At 44.0% G+C, this 26,188-nt stretch overlaps 1 protein-coding gene across 1 annotated transcript in view; it reads left to right on the top strand.

Moving 5' to 3' along the window:
- The window catches only part of Kif6 (kinesin family member 6), a 287,668-nt gene that overhangs the window by 129,607 nt on the left and 131,873 nt on the right, over positions 1-26,188 (top strand). The window contains exons 11-13 of the mRNA XM_035451464.1: positions 17,873-17,978; positions 19,150-19,285; positions 22,742-22,957. Of these exons, the coding sequence (XP_035307355.1) occupies positions 17,873-17,978; positions 19,150-19,285; positions 22,742-22,957 (458 nt within the window). The remainder of the gene's footprint in view (positions 1-17,872; positions 17,979-19,149; positions 19,286-22,741; positions 22,958-26,188) is intronic.

Genomic DNA, 26,188 nt, shown 5'->3' with positions numbered 1-26,188 from the left:
TGAGTGGAAACAGTGAAGATCTTATGTTGGTTTCTGTAAAACCATCAATAATAGATATGCAAATGTCAATCTAGACAGATTCAGCATAGAGGGTTTGCAGGGCTGGCATTCTTTTTTGTGTATAGATAGTAGTTTCATTCATCTAACATTTGTTATTTATCTTGTGATCACAGAAGCACTACCATGGGCTCTGAAAAGAATGGAGAAATACAAAGCCTAGAACTAGCTCTCAGGGGGCCCATAGCTCAGGGGTGGTGACAGACATGAGCACAAGGGATGACACAGTGTTTAAGCACCATGAGAAAGTGTAAACAGGAACGGGGTGAGAATGTGCCATAGCAACAGTTGTTCATGAGCTCAGGGGCCTTGTGGAACTCTCTCAAGTGCTACTGAGTGTCAACTTGGGCAGTTCCCAGAGGGTGGCTGCTGTGCCATCAGACAGAATGTCTCCTTGGTGATCTCTGGCCAGCAGCTAGGGATAAAATGGGCTGCAACCCCTGTCTCTGTGCCAAAGCGAAGAGCTTCAGAAGCACCAGTGTACCCAGTGTACTTGTCCAGAATGATAGCAAGAAAGACTCCGTGGGTGCTTTGTTCTTTGTGTTCTGTGGCACTGTGTTTGCCACAATTAACTAGAGTGGATATTGTACAGATTAAATTTTAACCAATTAGGAATCCTTTCTGGACTTAAAGGGAGATAGATAAATTAGAATCTGCCCACAGTGCAGCCTTGGTATTTGACACCACCAGCCTGGTTTTTGTCTTTCAGGCCCTTAGATATTTACTCAGAAATGGAAATCCCCACTAGCACCCACACTCTCTAAATGGTGGGGGGTGGGGACAGGAGACAAGATGAGCTCCATAGCTCAACTGGAATCGCCAGCTCTTGTCCACTTGGTGTCTCTGCCCTTCAGGTCCTCAGGCACATGGAGATTGGCATGGCCTTCCTCTCAGGGATTCTCAGACACTGTCCAGATCTTGTTTTCTCTATAGTGTCAGTGAGCACATTGGATGCTCTGCTCACATCCACTCTCAGAATGCTTTTTGAATCATTGCCCAACAGTTTCTTGGTTAATGTAAATATTTGTTGAATTGACTTGGATGCTTCGAATGATGAATATTTCAAACATCAGCCTCCAGTTATTATGATATTTTTAGTTTGCATCTTATTTTTTTGTCCTTGCTAAATTTGAACAGAGACAGCTGGATGAAGACTGTATAGCCGAGTCAATGTTTAGACAGAGCTCTGTGAGTGAAGATTTGGAGGGGATGGAGCTGCTGATCACATATCTTTGGTAGAAGAATGAGCTAGAGATCTTTGGCACTATTGGGAGTGTCATGTCCTAGCCTAAATCTGAGTGATTTCGAGCAGCATTTACTCCTGAAATGAAACTGAATTGGATCTTACCAGCTCAAGTTTGCCTAAAATGTTTGGGTACCTCCCAACATCTGGATTTTTCCCTAACAGAAAAAAATGCAGATCAATTAGTAGTTCTGCCTAAGTTTATGGAGAACATCTTAGATGTTAATCATTTTAATGGGTACATCGAGGGGCTAGTAATACAAGATACAAAGGATAATTTGAGGAATATAATTTTATTGGGGCAATGTTACACATGGATATATATATATATATATATATATATATATATATATGCATACATACATAAGGACATAGCAATGTGTGTATACAACATGAAACAAAGTATCATGGAAAGAGTCAATGTGCACTGAGACTTAAAAATTAGTTTTACATGAATCTATCGGGTGGGGCATGCACACATCACAGTTTCCATGTAGTGGCCCGAAGACAATGTGTGCAAGTCAGTTCTCTTTTTGCACCATGTGGTCATAGTGAATTAGAATTTGCCCCTACAATGGCTCTCCTATGTAACACTGTCTACCTGGTTTTTGTCTTTTAAGCCCCAAGATATTTACTCAGAAATGGGAATCCCCTTCAATTCTCTGCTGGCACCCACACCCTCCAAATGCAGCTGGGGGTTGTGTTGCAGGAGACAAGGCAAGCCCCAGGCACACACACACACACACACATACAGGCACACACACACATACAGGCACACACACACACACACACACACACACACACACACACACACACACCCATCACAAATTGGAAAAATGGGAAAGACAAGAGGCGATGAACTTTCAACACAATGAAGATACAGAGAGCAGGCTGAGCTCTGTTACTGAGATGTAGGTTAGAACTGGAAAGTTAAGTTTTGTAAGAGTGACGAGCATCAGGTCAATGTAGCACTGAGGCAGGGCTAAGGATCAGCACACAGACCCTCAGATCCACTTGGAAGTAAGGAGTCAGCAGCCACAAGATTACATTCTAGATCTAAGCTCCCCAGGGTGAAATGGCAACAAAGTGTGTCCTTTATTTGGCCACATAGTTCTTTCTTTCATCTGATATTTTTTCACATTAATTTAAATGTTCTATTTGTTGGATTTTTAACACTGGCAAATAGCCTACCCTTCTCTGTGTTTCAGGGTATTAGTAGTAAGCACTATAAAAAGATGACACAGTAAATAGCCGTTGAGATTTGCTTGGTGGTTAGGCATGCTTGCTGCTCTTCCAGAGGCCCTGGTTCAGTTCCAACACCCACACAGGGCAACCCAAGCTCCAGGGGATCTACCACTCCCTTCCTGCCTCTGCCAGCACCATACACATGTAATGTATGTACATATGCTCAGGCACAAATAAACATAAAATAAAAATAAATATTTTTAAAGGTAACAATGAAGTAATATCAACAACTGTACTGGCTAGTTTTATGTCAGCTTGGCACAAGTTAAGAGTCAGTCATGAGAGAGGAGGGAGTCTCAATTGAGAAAACGCCTCCATAAGAGTGGGTTGTAGATGCTGGGCATTGGTGTTGCACGCCTTTAATCCCAGCACTCAGGGGTGGGGGGCAGAGGCAGGCGGATCTCTGTGAGTTTGAGGCCAGCCTGTTCTACACAGGACAGGCTCCAAAACAATACAGAGAAACCTTGTGGGTTGTAGGGCATTTTCTTGATTAGTGCTTGATGTGGGAGGGCACAGTCCATGGTGAGGGGTGCCATATCTGGGATGGTGGTACTGGGTTCTATAAGAAAGAAGCCTGAGTAAGCCATGAGGAACAAGCCAGTATGCAGCACACACACACACACACACACACACACACACACACACACACACACACACACACATGGCCTCTGCATCAGCTCCTGCCATGCAGTTCCTGCCCTCGGTGAGTTCCTGCTTTAGATGATGAACTAAGAGTGAAATCAGCCCCTTCCTCCCCAAGCTGCTTTTGGTGAGGGTGTTTCATCACAGCAGTAGTAACCTTAACTAAGTAAGTTACTATAATATATTTGCTTGGGTAAAACTGACACATTCATAAAAGACACAGATTTCCAAAGTTCACTAGACAGAAATAGAAGACCTGTGTCCATAGAGGAAGCCAAATTCCAGGAAAACTCCCCAATGGAGAAACTCCAGGCACACACACAAGATACCCCTGAAAATTCCCCTAGAATAATTCAGAAGTAAGTAACAGTAGCCTTGCACAAGCTTCCCACACAACAGTGCCTGCAAGAATTCCCATGCATTTTACTGCTCTGATGTTGAGAATGAAGACATGGGAAAAGGAAGCAATTCTACCTGCAATAAGAATAAGAGAAAGAAAGCATTCTTTCTTTAAGCTAGAAGCAAATGTAAAGCTGTATTACCTCACGATTTGCATTCAACGCCATACTGATAGCTGTAGTAGCTAGGATATGATGGTAAGAAAAATAAATAAAGGACAAAAATACTTGGAGAGTAATAAAGCTGTGATTATACACAGATAACATTATTTCTATGTAGAAAACATCAAACAGCCTGGAAGAGGTTACTAGAAATACTAAAAGGAGTTGACCAAGGTCCCAGAATACAAGGGTATAGGAAATGAAAAGACAGCCACCCTTGACAGTAACATTAAAATTTAAAATACTCTAATTACAAATCAACACCATATGTCTAACATCTGTATTATTAAAACTATAAAACACTAGAGAGGACCTTTCCAAGAACTGAAGACTTGGGAGAGCTGTACCATTTTCATAGATGGGATGGCTCCATGCTTATTTGTCATGTCTGCCTAAACTGACCTGTCAGTGTAGTTTGAACCCTCTCAGAACTCAGTGGGAGAAAGCTAACAAGAAGACTGTAAACGTCACACAGTTCCTAACATTAGCATAGTATGGACATTACTGAAAACAGCTTTTCCCAAGAGCCTAGGTCAGGGCAGAACACAAGTCAGTGAGCAAAGGCCACTGCCACCAAGCCTGACAACCTGAGTTCAACACCCAGGACCCACAAGGCAGGAGAGAAATGATTCCCACACATTGTCCTCTGAGTCCTGGCATACACACACACACACACACACACACACACACACACACACACACACACCAAAACATTCTTTACAACAAAGGTCTCACATGCAAGTGTTTTCTTGAATTAGATCATGGGCATAAATATACAAAACTCCTGAAAAGGAAAGATGAGAGAAGGTCTTTGTGATTATCATTAAGCCAAGGTTTCTTAGAACATAAAAAAAAACTATCAAAGGAAAAAGAAACAAGAAACTAGATTTTATCAAAATGCAAAAGATCTATTCTTTGAAGGATAATAAGAAAATATTTTCGATGCTAAATTTTCTTATCAAAATATATTAAATGCCTTGTCTCCAAAATACTTAGAAGAGCATCACAACTAAAAAAAAAAAAAAAAACAAGCAATAAACACATGAACAAAATCCTTGAGCAGCCATTACATCAGAAAGTAAACAGGTGTTGAGGAAGGACAGGAAAGCCTGGCCTCTGTCATCATAGAGATGACAGAACAGCTGTCACTCATGCACTGGGTGTAGAGTGTGCCACACTTACCATGGAAAGGCAGTTTGCTGTTTTCTCAAAACATTAAACAACACTGGGCCTGAAAGATGGCTCGACGGGTTAAGGTGTACACAGTCAAACCTGAGGACCTGACAGGAATTCCATCCCTGGGACTCACATAGTAGGAGAGAAATGATCCCTGCAAGTTCTTTTCTTGTACATCACACCCATACACATAGTAAATATGTAAACATCATAGGTCTGACTATAGTTGCTTATTAAGGTAATCTTCCATAAAATAAGAAAGCATAGGCCACACAAGGCCTCTACCTGAATATTTTTTTAATTAACCTTAGACGCTATTTTCCCAAACTGGAAATGTCTCTGCTGAGTTGCTTAGCAGATGATATTATAGATGTGTAGTAGAATTCTACCCATCAGTTGACATGGAGGAACTACTGAAACTCAGGACAGCTTGAATGAATGTCAAAAGCATGGTGCTAACTGATAACAGCCAGAAACAAGCTCCCCACTGCCTGATTCCATCCTCATGATGCTCTGAAAAAGTGAGCAGTGTGGGAATAGAAATGAACTCATTGATTGCCAGATTTAGTGGTTATGGGTAGAACTGAACCTGAGGGCAAAGAGGGAGCTACACCTGCCTGAAGAGATGGAAGAAGGGTGTTTGGAAATCCTAGGGTTGACTCCAGGCCTCAAACATGGACAAAGATGGGGTTCACTTTCCATCCCCAGCAAACCTCAGGGGAATTATTATTTGACAGGATATTTTAAAGTGGTGTGTGTGTGTGTGTGTGTGTGTGTGTGTGTGTGTGTGTGTGTCTGTCTGTGTCTGTGTGTGAAAAAGCCGGAGATCAACCTTTGGTGTCGTTCTCTCAAGTGCATCTTGCTACTGGGATAGTATTACTCACTGGTCTGGAACTTAACCAAGAGGCCAGGCTGCCTGATAAACCCCAGGCCTAACCCCACCCCCACTGAGATGATAAACACAACTGCCATATCTTGCTTTTTTTTTTCTTTTTTTAAACCTGAGTCCTGGTGACTGAACTCAGTTCCTCATATAGTAAAGTGAGCTGGTAACTGTTAGCCAGCTCGGCGATCTATCTCCCAAGCCCGTAAAAGTGACTTCACAAAACTGAAGAGCACTGTGTGTTGTAGCAACACAGGAAAGAAGGGTTGTGTTTCAAAAGAGCCTCCTCTGTACCAATACAACTTCACTGATGTCTAATCTTCTGTTTCAGGTCAAGTACATGTACTGAAGGTGGAGTCTATTTGAAACTTCATTATAACATGTGTTGCAAAATAAAAAGCAAACACCAAAATTAACCAGACTCAAGACTATGCAGTTCAATGATCTCGCCAGTCAGAGAAGCCATTGAGAACTGCAGCGCTTTGCACTAGATTTTATACTCTCACTGTTAAATATATTTTTATGCACTTCTGCACCAACAAAAATGAATACACTTAATGAGCACGAGTTATGAAAAAGGATATAAAGTTAATTGTTTCTCTAGTTCTAACTCTAACATCCATTTCATTCTATCAAATAAATCTCACTTGAAAAGAAAATCAATTTAGTGTCTGGAGAGATGGCTGGGCAGTTAAGAGACAGTCTCCGAGTCGTTCTCCCAGTGTCCCGACGATCTAAAATTGTACATAACACATATTTTCAGAATGTATTGTCTGGCCCTGTCCCCACATCACAGTAGTGACAGGAGAAAAAGTCCTGATGAGTCATGTCACACATTAATCACAGTGCCTGGTCCAGGGGAGTTCCATGAACAGTAACGATTATCAGCTCCCTGTAATTCTTTGATAGATTTTTTTGCTGAGGAACAGTCTTCATTTACAGATGTTTTGTGAAGTCTCTCTGCAGGAAGCCAATGAACACCATGACCAAAAGCAAGGGTTATTTTGCTTAGCACTTCCACATCACAGTCCATCATTGAAGGAAGTCAGGGCAGGAACTTGAGGCAGGAGCTGAAGCAGGGACTATGGAGGGTGCTACTAACTGACTTGCTCCTCTGGGCTTGTTCAGCCTGTTTTCTTACTTATACAGCCCAGAACCATGAGCACAGGGGTGCCATGTCCCACAGGGAGCTAGGCCCTCCCACATCAATTATTAATCAAGAAAATGCACCACCTGGGGGCATGTCTACTGGGGGCATTTCTTAACTGAGGCTCCCTCTTCCCCAGTGGCCCTAGCACACACCACTTCACCATCCCGTCTTTTTGTTGTTGTTTTACATATTTGGGGCATGTGTACATGTGTACATATGTGTTGAGGGCAGAGGAGAACTTGCAGGAGTTGGTTCTCTCCTTCCATCTCTTTGGTCCTGAAGATTGAACAAGCCGTCTTCCCTCTAACACCCCCATCTCCATATTATCATCATTCTCTTTAGAATACACCCATGGCTGAGCATGAATACACAAAAGGAAATACTGGATATTTTTAAGCAAAAGAAAATACTACTGGGAATATAAGTATTTTTCCCCTAGTCCCTTTACCTGGCAATATTTCCTAAAGTTTCTATTGAAAACTAAAGATTATCTTTAAAGAAAATTAATGTGACGTGTTGACTTTACACCTCCAAGTAACACAATAAAATCACTTCATTTCATAAATACCCTTCCCCCACTAACTGTACTCTAGACTTCATGGATGAATTCAAACCCAACGTTGCTTCTTGGCATATAGAAAAATAATTGCATAACACACATAGTTAATTCTGAGATTTAAATTGCATCTTGTTCTGCAGTCTTAGCATTAAATTATGGTCATAGTTAATAGTTGTGTTTTATTGCAGGATACAATAGTACATATTCTTAATCTGTGACTTCAGGCTGGTGCTTTTCTTTTATAATTGCTATAAGGCAGCAAATCTAGGGACTGGGGGATGGCCCAGTGGGTATGAGCACTTTCTGTGCAAGTGTGGGGAGCTGAGTGCAAACTAAATGGGGTACAGAGACGGGGGATTGCTGCCACGTGTGGTGGCCTGAGCCTTGTCCCAGGGACCCGTGCAGGGGAAGGAAAAGAACTGACTGTTGCAAGTTGTCATCTGGCCTCCAACATACCCCCTGGCATGTGTGCACCCACACTCACAAACACCCACTCCCCATACACACAGTGCAGATGAGAAGAAGGACACAGGGGTCACTGCACCCCCCCCCACACATGTTATACTTCCGTGACGTAATGCTACAATGTTCTAGAGTCCTTGTGATGTTTCTGTGTTTATCAACATCAGACACTGAGGCTCGTGTAGACTTTTTAATTACCTGGCTCATTTATAACATGGTCCTTTCAGAGACGTCTGCTGGCAGCAGCGAAGGACGTGAGTTATCCCCAGGTGGGGAGAGGAAACAACACATGTTACATACAGTACATTGACTCCTGCAACACGCTAGGCGGGAAATGGTGACTCTTCACATGTAGGCAGCTTCTAAAGCAAGAACACGGCTGTAAAGCAAACAACCAACAATGGCCTCTCACCCTGCTTTGCTTTGTAAGAACCCAAGATACTAACTTGTGTTCAACTTAACATGGGAAACAGTCACAGCGGATGAAACTCAGAACTCAGGCAACACGGAAATTCCTGCAGTTTAAATCTCCGTGGGGCCTGTGAGCTGAGGGAATTTACCAACCAGAACTGTAGATTGTGTTTTATCACACGGATGACGAGTGAGGTATATGCATGTGATGTGTACATGAGTGTGGTATATGCATGTGATGTGTACACGAGTGTGGTATATATATATATATGTGATGTGTACACGAGTGTGGTATATGCATGTGATGTGTACACGAGTGTGGTATATGCATGTGATGTGTACACGAGTGTGGTATATGCATGTGATGTATACATGAGTGTGGTATATGCATATGATGTGTACACGAGTGTGGTATATGCATGTGATGTGTACATGAGTGTGGTATATGCATGTGATGTATACATGAGTGTGGTATATGCATGTGATGTGTACATGAGTGTGGTATATGCATGTGATGTGTACATGAGTGTGGTATATGCATGTGATGTGTACACGAGTGTGGTATATGCATGTGATGTGTACATGAGTGTGGTATATGCATGTGATGTGTACATGGGTGTTGTATATGCATGTGATGTGTACACAGGTGCAGTATATGTATGTGATGTGTACACGGGTGCGGTGTATGCATGTGATGTGTACATGAGTGTGGTATATGCATGTGATGTGTACATGAGTGTGTTATATGCATGTGATGTGTACATGAGTGTGGTATATGCATGTGATGTGTACATGAGTGTGGTATATGCATGTGATGTGTACATGAGTGTGGTATATGCATGTGATGTGTACATGAGTGTGGTATATGCATGTGATGTGTACATGAGTGTGGTATATGCATGTGATGTGTACATGGGTGTTGTATATGCATGTGATGTGTACACAGGTGCAGTATATGTATGTGATGTGTACACGGGTGCGGTGTATGCATGTGATGTGTACATGAGTGTGTTATATGCATGTGATGTGTACATGAGTGTTGTATATGCATGTGATGTGTACACAGGTGCAGTATATGTATGTGATGTGTACATGGGTGTTGTATATGCATGTGATGTGTATACATGTGCGGTATATGCATGTGATATGTACACAGGTGTGGTATATGCATGTGAAGTTTACATGGGTGTACACAGGTGCGATATATGCATGTGATGTGTACACAGGTGCGGTATATGCATGTGATATATACACATGTGCGGTATATGCATGTGATATGTACACAGGTGTGGTATATGCATGTGATGTTTACATGGGTGTTGTATATGCATGTGATGTTTACATGGGTGTTGTACAGAAATGAGCAGTGGCGTCGGCCGTCTCTCACATGTATGAGTAGGGAAGATGTCACTGATGAGCAGCAGTTGTCAGGCCTGCTGCATGTTGGGAGGGGGATGGGTGGGGGACTCACATGCAGCACTGAGCACTTGCAGCACGGAACTGCACCCCAGCACCCGAATGTCAGCCTGGCACAGGAGGCCGGCAGGCTTCTGGTGAGGGTGGCCAGGCTGAGCGTGTAAAATATGGGGTGCGCAGTTAAGTTTGAATTTTGTATAAACCACAAATAATTTGTCCATGTAACTGTGTCCCACACAACCTTTGAAGACTCTTTCATGATTGCTTTACATGACCAGAGCTGTTATGTTTTCATTTGCATCATTTTCATGAAGATTTTTTTGCCTTAATAATGTTAAGATTTGTTGTTGTATAGGGTTTTGGTTTTTTTTTAACTTGATTTTAAAGACATCATTATGATTTAATGTGTATGGGTGGTTTTTCCTGCAATCGTCTCTGTGTAGCATATCTGTTTGTCTGATGAGGCCAGAAGAGGGCACCAGAGCCCCTGGACTGGACTTAAAGACGGTTGTGAGCCGCGGCCATGTGAGTGCTAGGAATTGAACCCCGGTCTTCTGGAAGAGCAGTCAGTGTCTTAACCTCTGAGCTGTCTCTCCAGCCCTTGGTATCTTTAGGCATCATTGTGCTGGTTAAGATACGTTGTCTGTCAATTTGACAGAATTTTCTTCTGTCACCACGGGAAACAGGCCTCCCAGCAGACCTTTGACTGAGTGGGACGACCAAGGGGAAAGGTTGATGGCAGAGGCCTTCTATGTCTATGTTTGTCTTACTGGTTGATAAATAAAGCACTGTTGGCCAATAGGAAAGCAAGACAGGTGGGGCTAGGAGTTGAGGAGGATTCTGGGAAATATAGTAGAGAGGAGTCACCATGTGATCCCAGCAAAAGAGGTTGCACGCCACTGACATCCTCTATAAGATAAGTCTTTATAAGTTATACAGATTAATGGTCATGGTTTATACGTAGGATGGAGCTAGCGGATGAGAAATCCTAGTCATTGGCCAGCAGCGTTGTAACTAACATAAGACTCCGTGTGTTGTTTGGGGGGCCCTAGAGTGGCAGTGGGGCTTGGGCGGCTGGCGGAAAGGTAGCGTCACCCCTCAGACTGAGGCCCTAGACTGCAGAGAAAGGAGAAAGCCAGCTTCGACCAGCATTCCTCTCTCTCCGCACTCTGACTGTGGATACAAGGTGACTGCATCACCTTCCTGCAAACATGGCTTTCCCACCAGGGTGGACTATAGCCCTTCAAACTGCAAGCCACAACACGCCCTCCTCCCCTGTGTGGCTAGCACTTGCCAGAGGAATGAGGACAGGAACCAGTACAAACATTGAAAAGCACCTCACAGGTTTTGAAGATAAAACTCCAGAAGTAGTGTGAGCAGACTTGGCTGAGTGTCTTGTGAACCCAGCACCTGGCTCATGATGGGCCATCAAAAAGTGCCCTGTGGAAAAAAAATACAGCATAGTCTTTACTGTTACTCCCACCTTACACTGTCCATTAATGCAGTGGCCAACTTAATCCATTTTCTACATTTAGTTCCTGCCTGAGATGTCTGGGTGATAGAAGACTGAGAAATATCTTGCTTCAGTAATGTCAATATTTTATCTAACAGCTAATTCATGCCACTTGAATGAAAAAAGTCCAAGTAATCAAGCATTCATTAACGGGGGAGGGCGATGGATTATCTGCTACCTTGGTCCTGAATGCAGGCCTCTTGCCTCCCAGGCATCCTTCTTCCTGGCTTCTGATAAAATGGCTGGCTGTATGCAATAACCCTGAACTTGGTGGACTATTCCTCCCAGAGGTCATTAGTGCCTAATGTGTATCTCTCCCACTTTACAAGAAATCAGATCTCTGAAATTGTTCAGGGGACGTAATTCACTACAGATGAAGTCTCCGCACTCCAGCACGAAGTGATTTGGGCCCTGACACTGCATTTTGAAGATATTAAACCCAAACGAAAAGTGTGGTCCACAGCTTGTGTTAATTATCATTGGGGAGCTGTGGACGCATTGGGTAGTGAGGAAATCGCTAATAGGATTAAATAGGCCTGTCTCCATCAAGGCGCTGTCTCTCCACATGGATGATTCCTTTATTCTCCTAAATTCAACTCTTTGGGTTCAGCCAAAGGTATGAACATAGACGGTAATAAGTGGAAGAAGGATGAGGCAAGGATGGTAATTTCATTTATGGATTAATTTACAGATTACAGTTGACACAGTGGGTTCTTTGGGTCTAGACAGCTCTTTTTATCAGATGTCCAGCACCTGGCTTGCTTCTGGGTTCTGAAGCAATCCATGTCTGCAGGAGCAGATGGTCTCATAATTTCAGGGTCTTCACCTTTGCAGAACTTGTGCTCGGTGTTCCTTGGGCTTTGTGAACTCTAAGATTTTGTTTAATATTTATCTTTTTAAGGATTTGTTTGTTTGTTGTTTGTTCCTCAAGACAGAATTCCTCTGTGTGGTCTTGGCTGTCTTGGAACTAGCTCTGTAGAGCAGGCTAGCCTTGAACTGAGAGAAATCCACCCACCTCTGCCTCCTGAGTGCTGGGGTTAAAGGTTTGCACCACCACCACCTAGTTTAAGGACTTATTTTTATTCTTTAATGTATTTCTAACCTAGTTTGCTTTCTGCACTGCACGAAAACAGTGACTGAACAAAAAACATGGGGAAAAGGGTTAACTGTGTTTACAGGGTATACTTTATTACTGGGGGAGTGGAGGCAGGAACTGCAGGAAGAACTGTGTAGAAGAGTTGCTCACTGGCTTGCTCCCATGGCTTCCTCAGCCTGCTTTCTTATATTCCCCACCCCTGTACCCCCAGCCCAGTGATGGTGCTACCCACATCAGTCATTGATCAAAATATGTCCCCACAGACGTGTCTACAGGCCAAACTGATGGAGGTGACTCCTCAACCGAGGTCCTCCCCACCCAGGGGACTTTAGTATGTGTTAAGTTGACAAAACTAAGCAGCTCAGTGTGTGTGTGCTGTATGTGTCTTTGAGTGTGTGTATGTGTGTATGCATGTGTGCATGTGTGTCTGCGAGTCTGTATATGTGTGTATGTGTGTCTGTGAGTGCATGTGTGTGTGTGTTTGTGCACATGAGTGTAATTCCCATGGAGATCTAAAAAGGAAACCAGATCTCCTGGACCTTAAAGAAGGCCTGTGATTAGAAACAGCACTAGTGGATATAGTAAACCCCAGTCTACTGGACGCCTGGTTTCCAATAGTCTACACAAATGGCAATTGAGCAAAGGCAGGATGAACTATCAGTGAGCCAAATCAGAGCTGTGGAGTAAGCAATCAGACCATAGGAACAGAATTTTGTTCATTTGTTTAACTTCTAACTACTAAGTTGTTATATTCTTTATTGTTATTATATTATATCTGAGAGTGTAGTTCCCTCATAAACCCAGATTTAATCCAATCACTAGAATTTAATGATAATATAATTTGACTTGTATAAATTTGCTTTGGATTCAGGATTGTATGAGCATGTTTCTAAACAGTTATGGACTGTTATCAAGTGGGAAGGTAACCACAGGGTTTTGTCTTAGTGACCTTCCTATTACTGTGATAAGACATCATGACTAAGGCAACTTGTAGAAGAAAGAGTGTATTGGGCATGGTTGAACAGACAGATGTCCTTGTTGCATGAATGTGCTTCTTTTGGGTGTATGCCTAAGAGTGGAATTGCTGGATCTTGTGGTAGACTGATTCCTGAGTGAGGTAACCCAGTCACAAATAGACAAACATGGTATGTACTCACTCATATATGGATTTTAGACATAGAGCAAAGGATTACCAGCCTACAATCCACACCGCCAGAGAAGCTAATAAACAAGGAGGACCCTAAGAGAGTCATACATGGTCCCCTGGAGAAGGGGAAAGGGACAAGATCTCCTGAGCTAATTGGGAGCATGGTGGAGGGGAGAGGGATCTAGGAGAATGAGCAGGGGAGAAGAGGAGTGAGGAGGACAGGAGAGAGCAGGAAGATGAGTCAGGGGAAGAATAGAGAGCAAGAAGAGAAATACCATAGTAGAGGGAGCCATTATAGTTTTAAAGAGAATTCTGGCACTAGAGAAATGTCCAGAGATCTACAAGCATGACCCCAACTAAGAATCTAAGCAATACTGGAGACGCTACCTTAAATGCCTTCTCCAATAATGAGATTAATGACTACCTTATATGCCATCCTAGAGCCTTCATCCAGTAGCTGATGGAAACAGAAGCAGACACCCACAGCTATACACTGAGCTGAACTCTGGAACCCAGTTGTAGACAGGGAGGAGTGATGAGCAAAGGAGCCAAGACCAGGCTGGAGAAACAGCTGACCTGAACAAGGCAGAGCTCATGGACCCCAGACTGATAGCTGGGAAACCAGCGTAGAACTGACCCAGAGCCCCTGAATGTGGATGTCAGTTTGGATGTCTGGTTAACCTATGGGGCCTCTGGTAGTGGATCAGTATTTATCCCTAGTACACGAATGGACTTTGGGAGCCCACTCCACATAGAGGGATACTCTCTCACCCTAGACACACGGGGGAGGGCCTTGGCCCTGATCCAAATGATGTGAAAGACTTTGAAGATTTCCCCCATGGAAGGCCTCACCCTCCCTGGGGAACAGAAATGGGATGGGATGGGGGGCAGCGGGGGAGGGGGGGCAAAGGAGGAGGGGAGGGAGAGGGTACTGGGATTGTCATGTAAAACAAGCTTGTTTCTAATTTAAATTAAAAAAAGGAAAAAAAGAGTGTATTGGGGATTACAGTTCAAGAGGGTGAATCCATTACTATCACCTGTCATGGCAGAGAGCATGGCACTGGTTAGCTAAGAGCAACCACAAGACAGAGAGTTCTGGAGAAAGCTAATTGGGAATGGTATGGGTTTTAGAAACTTTAAAGTGCATTTAAGATTTCAAAAGGCCACACCTCCTAATCCCTCCCAAACAGTTCCAGCAACTGGGGACCAAATATTCAAATAGATGGGGGCCATTCCCATTCAAACCACTGCAGATTTACTCCATATTTCATATCACAAAATCATCTTAATAAGTCTTCCATAACCTCTTACAAGTTCTTCTGTCTAAGTATAGATGAGTTTGTATAGTTCATTTAAAATCTCTAAAACAAGGCTGTAATTTAAAATTTTTTGCTAAAGAAATGTGCTATAGGAATTGTATATTCAAAACTTCAGTGTTGTCAACAGATTCAGTTTTATACAAGACAGGGCTATGGAAAAAGAGTTACAGATGTAGAGCAAAGATTAGGTAGCTTCCAGTGCATTAAGCTAAGGAGTGCTTGGGAGTGTGGGGCCATGAGGAACTTCAGCTGTGGAGATGTGTAGCTTTCGAGAGTCAGGCCTTTCCAATTGGCCCTTAACTCTTTTGAATTTCCAACCAATTTCTTCCTGGATGTGTGCTCAGTTCCTATCCACCTAAGGCCTTTCTCTCCCCTGCACCTCTGTTTGTCAACTCTGTTCCTGGCCTTGGCCTTGGCCTCTCAGGCCTCTAGCCCTCCCTTCCCAGCCTCAGTCGCTGCACTGGCCCTGGAACTCAGGCCTGAAGGGCTCTCTGTGTGGGGCTGTTCTACATGCCAGTTTCTGGTTCCCAGTCCTTGACCTGGTGACTGTCCTTGTGGAATTCTTCTATGAGCTGGCTGTTGACTTTAACCTGTTATACCAGTATCTGCCTCGGCCACACCCTCCAGGCCCATTCTACCTTGCTTCTGCTATCATTGTCCCTGCCCAAGTGTGACTTGTCTTTTACATTCTCCTGCCACCTGTTCCCTTCCTGTCTAGCTTCTCTGCTCCCTAACCCACAATGCTACCATCTGAGTTAATCCCGTTATTGGGAATTATGTAAATAAGAACTGGTACTTACATAGTGTTTGCCTATAGCAAACAAGGAATTCAAACGTTGCATGTAGACTTTACAGAAGGAGTTACCAATACAGATTGAAAGGTTCAGGCATTATGCTGGCCTGCCCCTGTTACCTGGCAGAATCCACTCAGGCACGAAGTCCACTAAGTCTGCACACAGGTGCAAAGGACCCCTTTAAAAGACAGACTTCTGCCCACTTGTGTTTCTCTCTCTCTCTCTCTCTGTCTGTCTTTCTCTCTCTATGGCGACTGGCCATGGTGGTCAGCCATTAACCCTGTTTCTCTTCTTTGTCTCTCTACTCTGCTGGGCCTATAACAAACGGGTTAATATGTCTAACAGTCTCCTGTCTCATCTTGTGCCTCCTCTTCTTTATTTCCAATTTAAGCAAAAATCTAACTAACATAGATGACTAATTAATTTATATTCATTTTATCTCTTATTTTGGCCATAGGCTGTCTTTATTCACTTAGACACTGTATACATTTTATAAAATACTATTATTTCCTTTTACTGCAAAAGCTTTTATATATTTTTATATAATTTCTTCATACAAAAACCTAACCATTGCTTCAAATCTTTGTAAATATCAGCAAATAGCTCTCAGTGGAGGTGAACAACAAGTTCAAATGAGGGAGCAGTGGGGCAGAGGACAGTTTGGAGTGATCCACCCGGGTCCTTCCTGTTGGTACCATCACCATCACCTCTAAAAGGATCAGGGCTAAGGGCCAGTAAGGGATGCACATGAGAGTCCAGGGGGACCTGTGGCATTGTGAGGGGTGGAGAGCTGTGAGAAGCCTGGGGAAATGCCAGCCAGCATCTGACTCTATTCTGCAGGAGCAGGCAGCATGGCTGTACCATCCATCCCGGGGGTGGGGGTGTCAATTCCCTTGTCGTCGTTGTCACTTATGCTTGGAGTCAAGGATGAGCAAGGAGGCTAAGAAGTAGGGAAGATGCCTGGAAAGGAGGGGCATGCAGGTGGGCTCTGCTGTAGGCATGTCGTGGCCCTTCATCCTGAATTTCATCAAAGATCAGGAGCAAGGACTTCCTGGGTACATGTATATGGTTGGTCAGCTTCCTGACCAGCAGGCCTGAGCTTCCTGTAGCCACGCCTTCACTGCCATAATGCACTGTGAACTAAAAGAAGCTCTTCCTGGCAGACTTGCCTTCTGTTAGGGTATCTCACATTCACAGATTTTGGAATGGGACAGGGACAGGGGACACCACAAATGAGATTGGGAGCAGCAGGGTAGGGTAGTTGTCTGTTACTCCCCAAAGGGAGGGAGAACATGAAAATTATTGAAAGCAGAGAAAAAAGGGTCTGTATGGAATAGTGATGAAGATACCAAGGAAACCCTAGAGGGAGAGAATAGCCTTGAGAAGAAGGAAGAGTATTACCAAATCAGGGATAAATATGGAGAGAGCCTGAGTGGGGAGGCAGGACTGTTGTCAGCTGGAAGAAGGAATGAACAGTCTGTGCAGCATCCTGACTCTCAGTCTGGAGAGAGGACCCCTCACTGGCCCAAAGGGCAAATTCAGTGGCAGACTTGAGGACCATGGGATGATTGGGAGGAACTACTGTGGAGACCACAGGTCCACAAAGGGGCAGTGGGCTGAGTATCATGCGTTTTTAATGAAATTAATATAGGAATTGTTTATTTTTATTACTGTCTCTAACATTGTGACATGTAGACTGTGTAGGCAATAGAATTTAAATGACTTTATTTTTTTATTTTCAAATGTACATATTTCTGTGTGTGCACGCATGCCTGTGTGTATACACACCCATGCATGCAGTACCCTTGGAGGCCAGAAGAGGGTTTCGGATTCCATGGAGCTAGAATTACAGGTGATTGTGAGTCACTCAACATGAGTACTGGGAACCCAACTCGATCCTCTGCAAAAGCAGCCAGTGCTTGTAACCACTGAGCCATCTCCCTGGCCCCTCAAATAGCTTTTATATGGAGACCTGCGTGTGACCATTCATTGGAAATTAACCAAGTAAATGCATAATTGCCGATTAGACTTTAACAATACACTTTCCCCCTTTACTTTTAATAGTCAAATCAAGTAACAAGTTCTAAGAAAATGCAGGCCCAATATCCTGTCTTCAAGTGTTCTGCATGAAAGAGAAGCCATCAGATTTTCTAAGGCTTGTAGCTCATTCTTGTTTCTTATGTATTATGTATTTTTTAGGTTGGAAAAACTAATAGCATCCTTTTTGGAAGACCAAGATCCAGAGAGTAGACTGGAAGTTGGTGCTGATATGCGTAAAATCCACCACTGTTTTCATCATTTTAAGGTAAATTTCAATGTTTCCTCCAGCCATAGCCATGTCCTGCAATGCTCCAACTGCAATAAAAAATCTTCCTGTTGACCAGCTATAGAAACACCAGAAACTCAGCTTCACACATGCAGAAAACAGTCTGGGTGTTCAAGAAGGCTGTGACTATTTCTGGGCAGCTGCAGGGATTATTTATTCCACAAATAAACTCTGGCCATGGAGTTCTAATTCCTTTTCCATGAGTCTCTCTGCTTTGTGCCCAGAATATGCTAAAACACACAATTGTGTGTATACACACACACATACACATGAACATAAAAATAAGCACACATACATATTCAGTTTCAAGATGGTTGTGTCCAGGTTTTTTCCCAAGTATTTTGGTTTAACTGAATAATTTACTAATTTTCCTCAGCCTCTGAAATTTTGCTTCTGTGATTAGGGGGTAGGAATATCACCAGTTTTCACATGTAATTTTACACACTTTGAGACAATACTGTGAGATGATGGGGCATTTTGTACCCTTTCTGAGGAAATACAAACAAACATCTGTTTACCTCAGATAAGGCACTCACAGACCAAAGAAATGATTCTGCCAAGTCTATTTGAGTGAATCAATGAGTTTATGGAGGTTACACAGCATTGGTGACTCAAAGGCACATGTTTCATTAAAAAGCCCCACCCCAGCAGGGTTGGTGATTCAGAAAAACTGCATATGCTAAGAGCCCTTGCAACTTGCAGGCCACACTACAAGAGTCTCTCTATCAGTGATTGTTTTCTGCTTGTTAACCTTGGGGGAAAGGACTTTGTGAACCTTGTAAGTTTCAGGAACTTCCTGTGCCTTGGAGGTTTTGTTTGCTTCTTGCTTTGCTTCTTGAGTCATGGAACCTCCAGCCTCACTCTGGGAGGGAATGCTTCAATTTTGAGTAAATAGCTTCACAACAAGGAAGTGGTGGGGGTGGATCTAGAGGAGATACTATTTAAGGAGGATTTACCAGCTTGGAAGAGGGAGAAGCTAAGGTAGAGGGGACTGGAAAGGCAAGTAGAAGGAGGAAACATATCTAGCCAATGTAGTAACAGCCTGAAAAACAAGGGTAGACACGCATGACCAGTGTGTACTAGGAACAGCATAGTAGCAAAGAGACTTAGAATGTGGCCACACTCAGTAAGCTCTTACCCCGACTTGCAGAAGCTGTTGAATGACAAGAACACCATGAAGAACACCATCTCCTCTGAAACCACCCACCAAGCATGCCAAGAACCTTTGAAAGATGAAGAGTACACAAAGCTCCGAGACCTTCTCAAGCAGAGGGACAATGAAATCAGTATCCTTTCTGTGGGGGGCTGGGTGTGTGAGAGGCTCTCATGGCCTCACTTGGAAGGGGGCAACATGTAGACTTCCCACTCCTAGCCTCACGGCACTACCACATTCCTCAGTGTCCCAGCTGACCCCAGCCTGCTTCACATTGGGAAGTGTCACTCCCACAAAGCTCAAGCAAACATCTGACATTAGCATTGACGCTTGTTTTTTTGTTTTGTCTTTGTTTTTGGTGTACGTGTGTGTGTGTGTGTGTGTGTGTGTGTGTGTGTGTGTGTGTGTGTGTGTGTCACAATCAGTTTTCTCCTTCCACTGCATGGAACCTGGAAATTGAACTGAGGTCATCAACCTTGGTGGCAAGTCTCTTTGCCAGTGAGCCATCTATCTCTCAAGCCCTTCATGTAGTTATTCTTCCAAAGACCGTTTCAGCTCTTGCCTGGTATCATACCATCTCTTAACACTAAATCTTTTACAAATATATTTTGGTTACTCTGTGATGGGCTTTGTATTTTGAGTCCAGAGCCAGTAAGTTAGCTGATTAACTTTAGCTAGCTGATCAGACACCATGCTAACCACAGCCTCACCATGGCCCAGAATTTGTGGCTGGTGTGTGGTTGAAACTCAAAGGATGACTGAAAAAATGGCGTATGGTATTTAGTTTATGAAAAGCAAAGAGCTGGCTTAGATGTAACTTTTTATTTAAAAGCCAGATCTCTTGTCCTGAGTCCCATATACAAATTAGTTCCCAAATTAGACAGTGAGTGTTCAAGACAGAATTCCTCTTGGCTCCCAGAGGCAGCATCTTCTGGGTGCTCAAGGCAGTAGCTGCTGGGCCCAGGTGCTGCCTCTGGGTGTAGACAGAAGTGATGACTTGTAAAGAGTCCTAACTGTGGAGGCTAGACCTCGGGACTCTGAGGCAGTTCCTCAGTCTGTTCCTTATTTTTACCTTTCAATCTTCTTGTGAAAGATTTGACATTTTCATGACATTTATAGCCTTTAAACATTCACAAGAAATAATTTTTGCCAAATTTTTATAAACGTATTTTACTAATTAAAAAAATTACTAAGACACTTTTAAGTGCAGCTGTTGTGCAAAATGCATAAGTTCTTATCTACACAGGAGTTAAAAGTGCATACTGACCTTGCAGGGACTCAGACACAGGCCATAACATGGGGTTCACTCCATAACATGGGGTTATGAACCCATGAACAAATATATTATGATATATGTTCATGTTTTATAACTTTTTTAATGTGTACAGGAGCTAGAGAAATGGCTCGGCAGCTAAAAACACTTGCTGCTCTTCCGGGGGGGGGTGTCCCAGTTTATTTCCCAACTCATCCCCAAGCACCCACATCAGGTGGTACACAATCACCTGTAGCTCCAATTCTAAAGCATCTAATGTCCTCTTGAGGACTTTGCAGACACCAGCCATCATACACATTCATGAGTGCTCAGGAGTGCACATGTACACACACACCAGACATACAATGCACACACATGCACACATGCCACACAATCACAACACACACATGCACACACATACATAACACACATACACACACAACACACATACACAACACACACATGTGCACACATACAATACACACACACAACAATACACATACATAGAGAGAAGCTTACATATACACAAATAATCCACACAAAGGAAAACCAATAGAAAAGAGGGAAAAAAAAACAATCCAAACAAAGTAGATGAGTTGCCTCATTAGCTTCAGTCTCTAATTTTAGTTGAGTCTTAGCAGATCCCATGTCAGGGTCAAGTCAGTTTTAGCTACTTTATTATCCAGCCAGCAACGGTAAGTCCAACTGTGAATTACACCCTCATCTCCCGTGCTGCCCACAGTGTTGTCACCCCTGCATTCCTCCCTCTTTCTTACCCCATCCATCTCCAGGGACGGCCGCAGGCCTGGCCCTAGCCCCAGTCTGTGTTCTGTTTCTTTTCTTGGCCTTGATCCTAGGCTGGGATCTTCCCCCCTAAATACTCCTACCAGCCTCTCAATACTTACCATGCCTTGTGGACGTCTCTGCAGTGAGGAGGAATGAAATGAGATGTGACAGACAGGGACCAGTCCAGGCTGGCCTGCATGTGTTTACAGAAGGGTAAGAGTGAACGAGAGACGTGTGCACCCGCCCCCACCATCTTCACCACACTGAATCCACACACACAGTGAGTAAGTCACGTGCAGTGCAGCTCCTTCCCTCGGAAGCTGGGATGCAGAATGGTGATATGAAGGGCGAGAGAGGGCTCAGTGAGTAAGACCACTCACTGCCAAGCCTGAAAACATGAGTTCAACACCTGGAACTCACAAAATGGGAAGCAAGAACAAAGATGCACTGAGGTGCTGTGACCACCACGGGACAGGGCACTTTAATGAGGCAAGAAGGAATGGAAGCCACATTGGGTGTTCTAAGGGAAAACGTGGCTGGTCATCCAGAAATCAACAAGTTGCAGTTAAACCTGAGGAGGACTATGAAAGCCAGATTGTTTCCATGTTACATGCTCAAAAACATATAAACCAGACTCATCCATCTGTTCTGAGCAGCAGTCTTCTCCCCGCACTATTTCTGTGTTTTCTGAGACTTCTGTGTGTGAGTGAGCATGTGCACACATGCTCTCTTGCATGCCAAAGATTGATATTGGGTGTCTTCCTCAGTCACTCTCCACCTTGTATTTTGAGACACAATCTCTCACTGAACTTGGAGATTGCCAATTTGCCTTGTCACTGTGGCCAGAAAGCCTCAGGTGGAGGCCTTTCTCCATCTCCTAGCACTGTTGGCAAGCATCTCCACCCTCTATGCCCAGACTTTTGCATGGGTCCTGAAAAGAAGACAAAGTCTCATGTAGCCCAGGATGCCCCCAGAGTCATTAAATTTACAAAGATGGCCCTGAATTTCTGATCTACCTTCTGCCCAAGTGTTGGGGTTCTAAGCATGCACTATGTCACCTGGCTTAATGTGGTCTTCAGATGAACTCGGGTTTGTGCATGCATAAATAGGACTCCACAGGCACATTTTCCACCTCTAGCTTTTGATGGAGATATTGGTACAGCTTCTAAAGAACTCATTAGAAGCCCAGACTCCTTTGTGTGCATTGGCCGTATGTAGACCAGCGTGTTGTGGATTCTCATGACTGACCCTCCACCAACACTCCTGCCCCCCAGGCTCCCATTTCTACTTTTCACACGGACATTATCTGGAATTTTAAAGATCTTTCAGTGTCTTAGTTTTTGTTATGCTACTGTGAAAGGCTGGTTCCCTCCTAAGCTGCCCACAGCTGCACTGTAGATTCAAGGAGGTGCTTCCTTCCTGTGGCACGGCTGCATCAAAGTGCAGTAGTTGCAGTTATTTGGTTGGAGGATAATTATTTCTATTTGGATTTTTGTCTGATCACTATCATCTGTCTGTTAGGAGCCACTAAATCCTTAATTCAGATTTCAGATATCCTGGTCAACATGTTAAAAAAGGAAAAGAAGAAAACCCAGGATGCCCTGCACCTTTCGAGCAAGGAGATGAGTGAAACCAGGACAGCCCAGAACTCACCCTTCATTCCCAAGAGCCCAGCAGGTCAGAGCACCGCAGTCTCCTCAGCCCTGTACCAGGCCCAGGACCTCAGCACCTGCAGGCGCAGGTCCAGTTTGCTCCACAAAAAAACAGGTGGGTTGACTATATTTCCAGCATTCTTTATCACCCGGTATGAATTTCTACATCACATCTTGCCATCTGAACTGCAAAGATGGAGTTTCTGGTGATGTGCTTGTGAGAGGTTTTTTTTTTTAGTGAAATGCCTGTTTTCCAAATTCATGCGTGAATGGGGGAGAATCAGTCGAGTTTACTATGGCGGCATTGGATGTGGGGTGAGATGGGTCTGGGCACAAGTGAAGTGTCAGCTTCAGAGGTGGGGAAGAAGCCCTTTGTGTGACAGGGAAGAAAGAATGAGGTCTATACTGCAGCACCAGTGTAATGATGTTGTCTAACCCACAGCAGCTGTCCACAGCCAAATGACTTCAAAACATCAGTACAGCCTTTATCAAGGATGATAAATAGGATTCCACAGAGTTGGGCCCATCATAGGCACATTTTCTACCTCTAGCTTTTGATGGAAGAGTTGGTACAACTTCTAAAGAACTCATTAAAAGCCCAGACTACTTTGTGCTCATTGGCCGTATGTAGACCAGCATGTGTGGGTTCCTATGACTGACCCTGGCCATGTAAGATAGCAGTTCCCGTGTATGTGTTTGCTAGGATAGAACACCTGGCATATGAAGCTTTCTAAGGCATCTATACTGGGAATCATTTACAAGCCTGGTGGCATGTCAGCTAGTGTTATTTGTCAACTTGCTACAACCTAGAACAGCTTGGAAAGAAGTCCTTGGTTGAGAAATTGTCTATACTAGGTTGGCCTACACTATAGGCCCATACTGTATTCCTCTGGGCCTATAGGAATAGCTGTAATGTCTTGACTTGATTTCTCCAGCATGGTCTCTAGTGTGTGCTCCCTCAGTAATACAGAGATGTGTTTCTGAAGTGGGAGGACTGGCCCTGATCCTGGCGAGCACTGGTTCTTGGTCCTAGTCCTTGACTGTGTAAGAGTGACGAAAGCCACCTGAGTGAGCAAGCAAGGATCCAGGCATTTGCTCTGCTCCAGCCAGTAGGTGGAGCTTTACCTTCCTGCCTTGGCTTCCCCCACAGCAGCAACTGGGATTACAAAGAAATAAACTCTCCCTTCCCTGTATTGCTTTGGCTAGGATATTTTGTTACAACAGAAATGAAAGCAGGATAGGCAGCACACGTTAGTTACCAGTACATAACGTGGAGTTTGTGGTGGGGACAGGAGATCAGGAGGGGTTTCTGGCCCCTCTCTGGCACTGTTCTCCACACAGTCCTGCTACATCTATTACAGTCTGCAGCTGGCTGAGATCAAGTGGGGGCCAGACCTGGATTGGTGAATTCTTTCATTGACTAACCCATCCTGCATGTATTTGTGGAGCGTATACTTTATGAAATGATTGCACTTCAGTGTATTTACTATTATAAAGGTTTGCATCATCTTTGAATAGACCAGTTACCAGGCTCACCTTGAATAGTAACTCATCTAATCATTATCCTGTGGCTTAGGTTTTGGTTTTCCCCCAAGTTGCCAATGAGAACACGTATGGACAAACACAGCTTTGACCTTTGAGTAATTGCAGACCAACATAACAGAGTCACTTAGGGAACACACACTAGGTCTGTGTCAAAGAAAATCAGAAAGACCCAGAGGGCTTGCAAGGGTCAGGTGTAGGTGGGGAGAAGAATCCAGTGAGAGGGAACCCATTGCTTGGCTCTTTGTCAAGCCCTCCGGTGGAGCCAGGACATGGGAAGGACAGGTGTGGCTGCAGAACAGACTAACATAGCAGAAGGCACTGAGATTCATGGCCAATTTAAAATTCCCGAGCCTTGGCCAGAGCCTAGAGTTGCTAGGAGAGGGACGGACACCTGGGTGTTAAGGAGGTGGGGCCCACAGGGCTTGTCAGGGTGAGCTTAACCCCCAGATCTCTGAGGCTGGTGGTGATCTCTAAAGATGTGATAAGTGAGAACAAACTGCCTCTCTGGGCCACAGTGATAGAAGCTTTGGCCACCATGAATATATGTCAGCACCTCTACTGCTGGAGCCAGAAACAGTTTTCAAAGCATGGCACTGCCCCTTGCTTGCTGCGTATCTTGAGCCACAGGACATTGGGAAGCCACAGAAAAAAAATTCTCTTTCTAACCTTACCCTGTTCTTTTCTTTCTCCTACTTCCCTCTCTCCTCCAAGGCAGGCCATCAAATCCAGAACCCCTCTCTCCACATACCACTCATGAAACTTAGAAATAGTCCCTCTCTGGTTTACCTTGACTGCCTAGATCGTAAGACTTTCTCTACAGAAGTCTGGCCTCCACTGGGTGGAAGGAATGCCACAAAGAGAGGCCAAGATGGATGTGGGCACACACTGTGAGTCAGCCTGTCATATCACATCATTTCTTTGGCCCAGTCACATTTCTATAAAGCTGTCTGTCCTCAGACCTAAACATGGAAGTAACCAATTTCCTTGTCTTCCTTCTGGAGACTGCTTGACCACATAAAAGTTGGCTTAGGTAAATCTGCTGCTGTGCTTCTCTCTCGCTCTAATCTCTCTTTTGTTATAGGGTAGTCACTGGTGACCTATATGACAGGTGAGGAAAGGTTGACCAACCACCTCTCTGTCACTGCTCAATCTAGAGGTTATTTTCAGTGCCCAGGGGGAACACCTTGGCTCAGAGAGGATGGAGCTCTGATTTATAACTGTCACATGTATGCTGAACTGACCTCAGGTTCACCATCTAATCCTAGGTGCAAAGCAGACTCTGTGAATGTCTATTTCTTCTTTTTTCTGCCGTTCTGAATGCTTCTCCCTTCCCTTGTAATTATAGCCAGCTTGTCCAGAGCCTCTCCCTCCCTTGATCTTGCCGTTGAGATGGACCACAGTTTTGCTTGGGGAACAAATCAAGTTTACTTGAATTGAAAATTGTTGAGAAAAAAAACCCTCACAGCGATTGTTTTCAAGGTCCAAGAACAAATGAGGTCAAAGCTTTGGAGAAGGGCCTCCCATCTGAAAGTGCTTTTCAGTTGTCTTAACAACCATTGGCTGGAGTTCCAGGAGAATTGTAAATGGGAGTCAGTGGACAAATGGACTGATAATGATCTAGCCATTCGGGGAAAGGTTTGGAGGGGAACCGACTTTATTGTCTGGCAGAGACTACAAATAGGAATGAAAATTGTGGAGGAATCAGTCATGGAGCGCCAGGTAATGGGATCCTTGATTATGTTTCAGATCCTGGGAGCCGATCAGACATTTATGACCACGGCGGCTTACATATGAAAAGCTT

Source organism: Cricetulus griseus (assembly GCF_003668045.3).
Source record: "Cricetulus griseus strain 17A/GY chromosome 1 unlocalized genomic scaffold, alternate assembly CriGri-PICRH-1.0 chr1_0, whole genome shotgun sequence".
NCBI classification, from domain to species: Eukaryota; Metazoa; Chordata; class Mammalia; order Rodentia; family Cricetidae; genus Cricetulus; species Cricetulus griseus.
The sequence above is the reverse complement of the archived record's forward strand: the minus strand, read 5'-3'. Positions and strand labels throughout refer to the sequence as shown.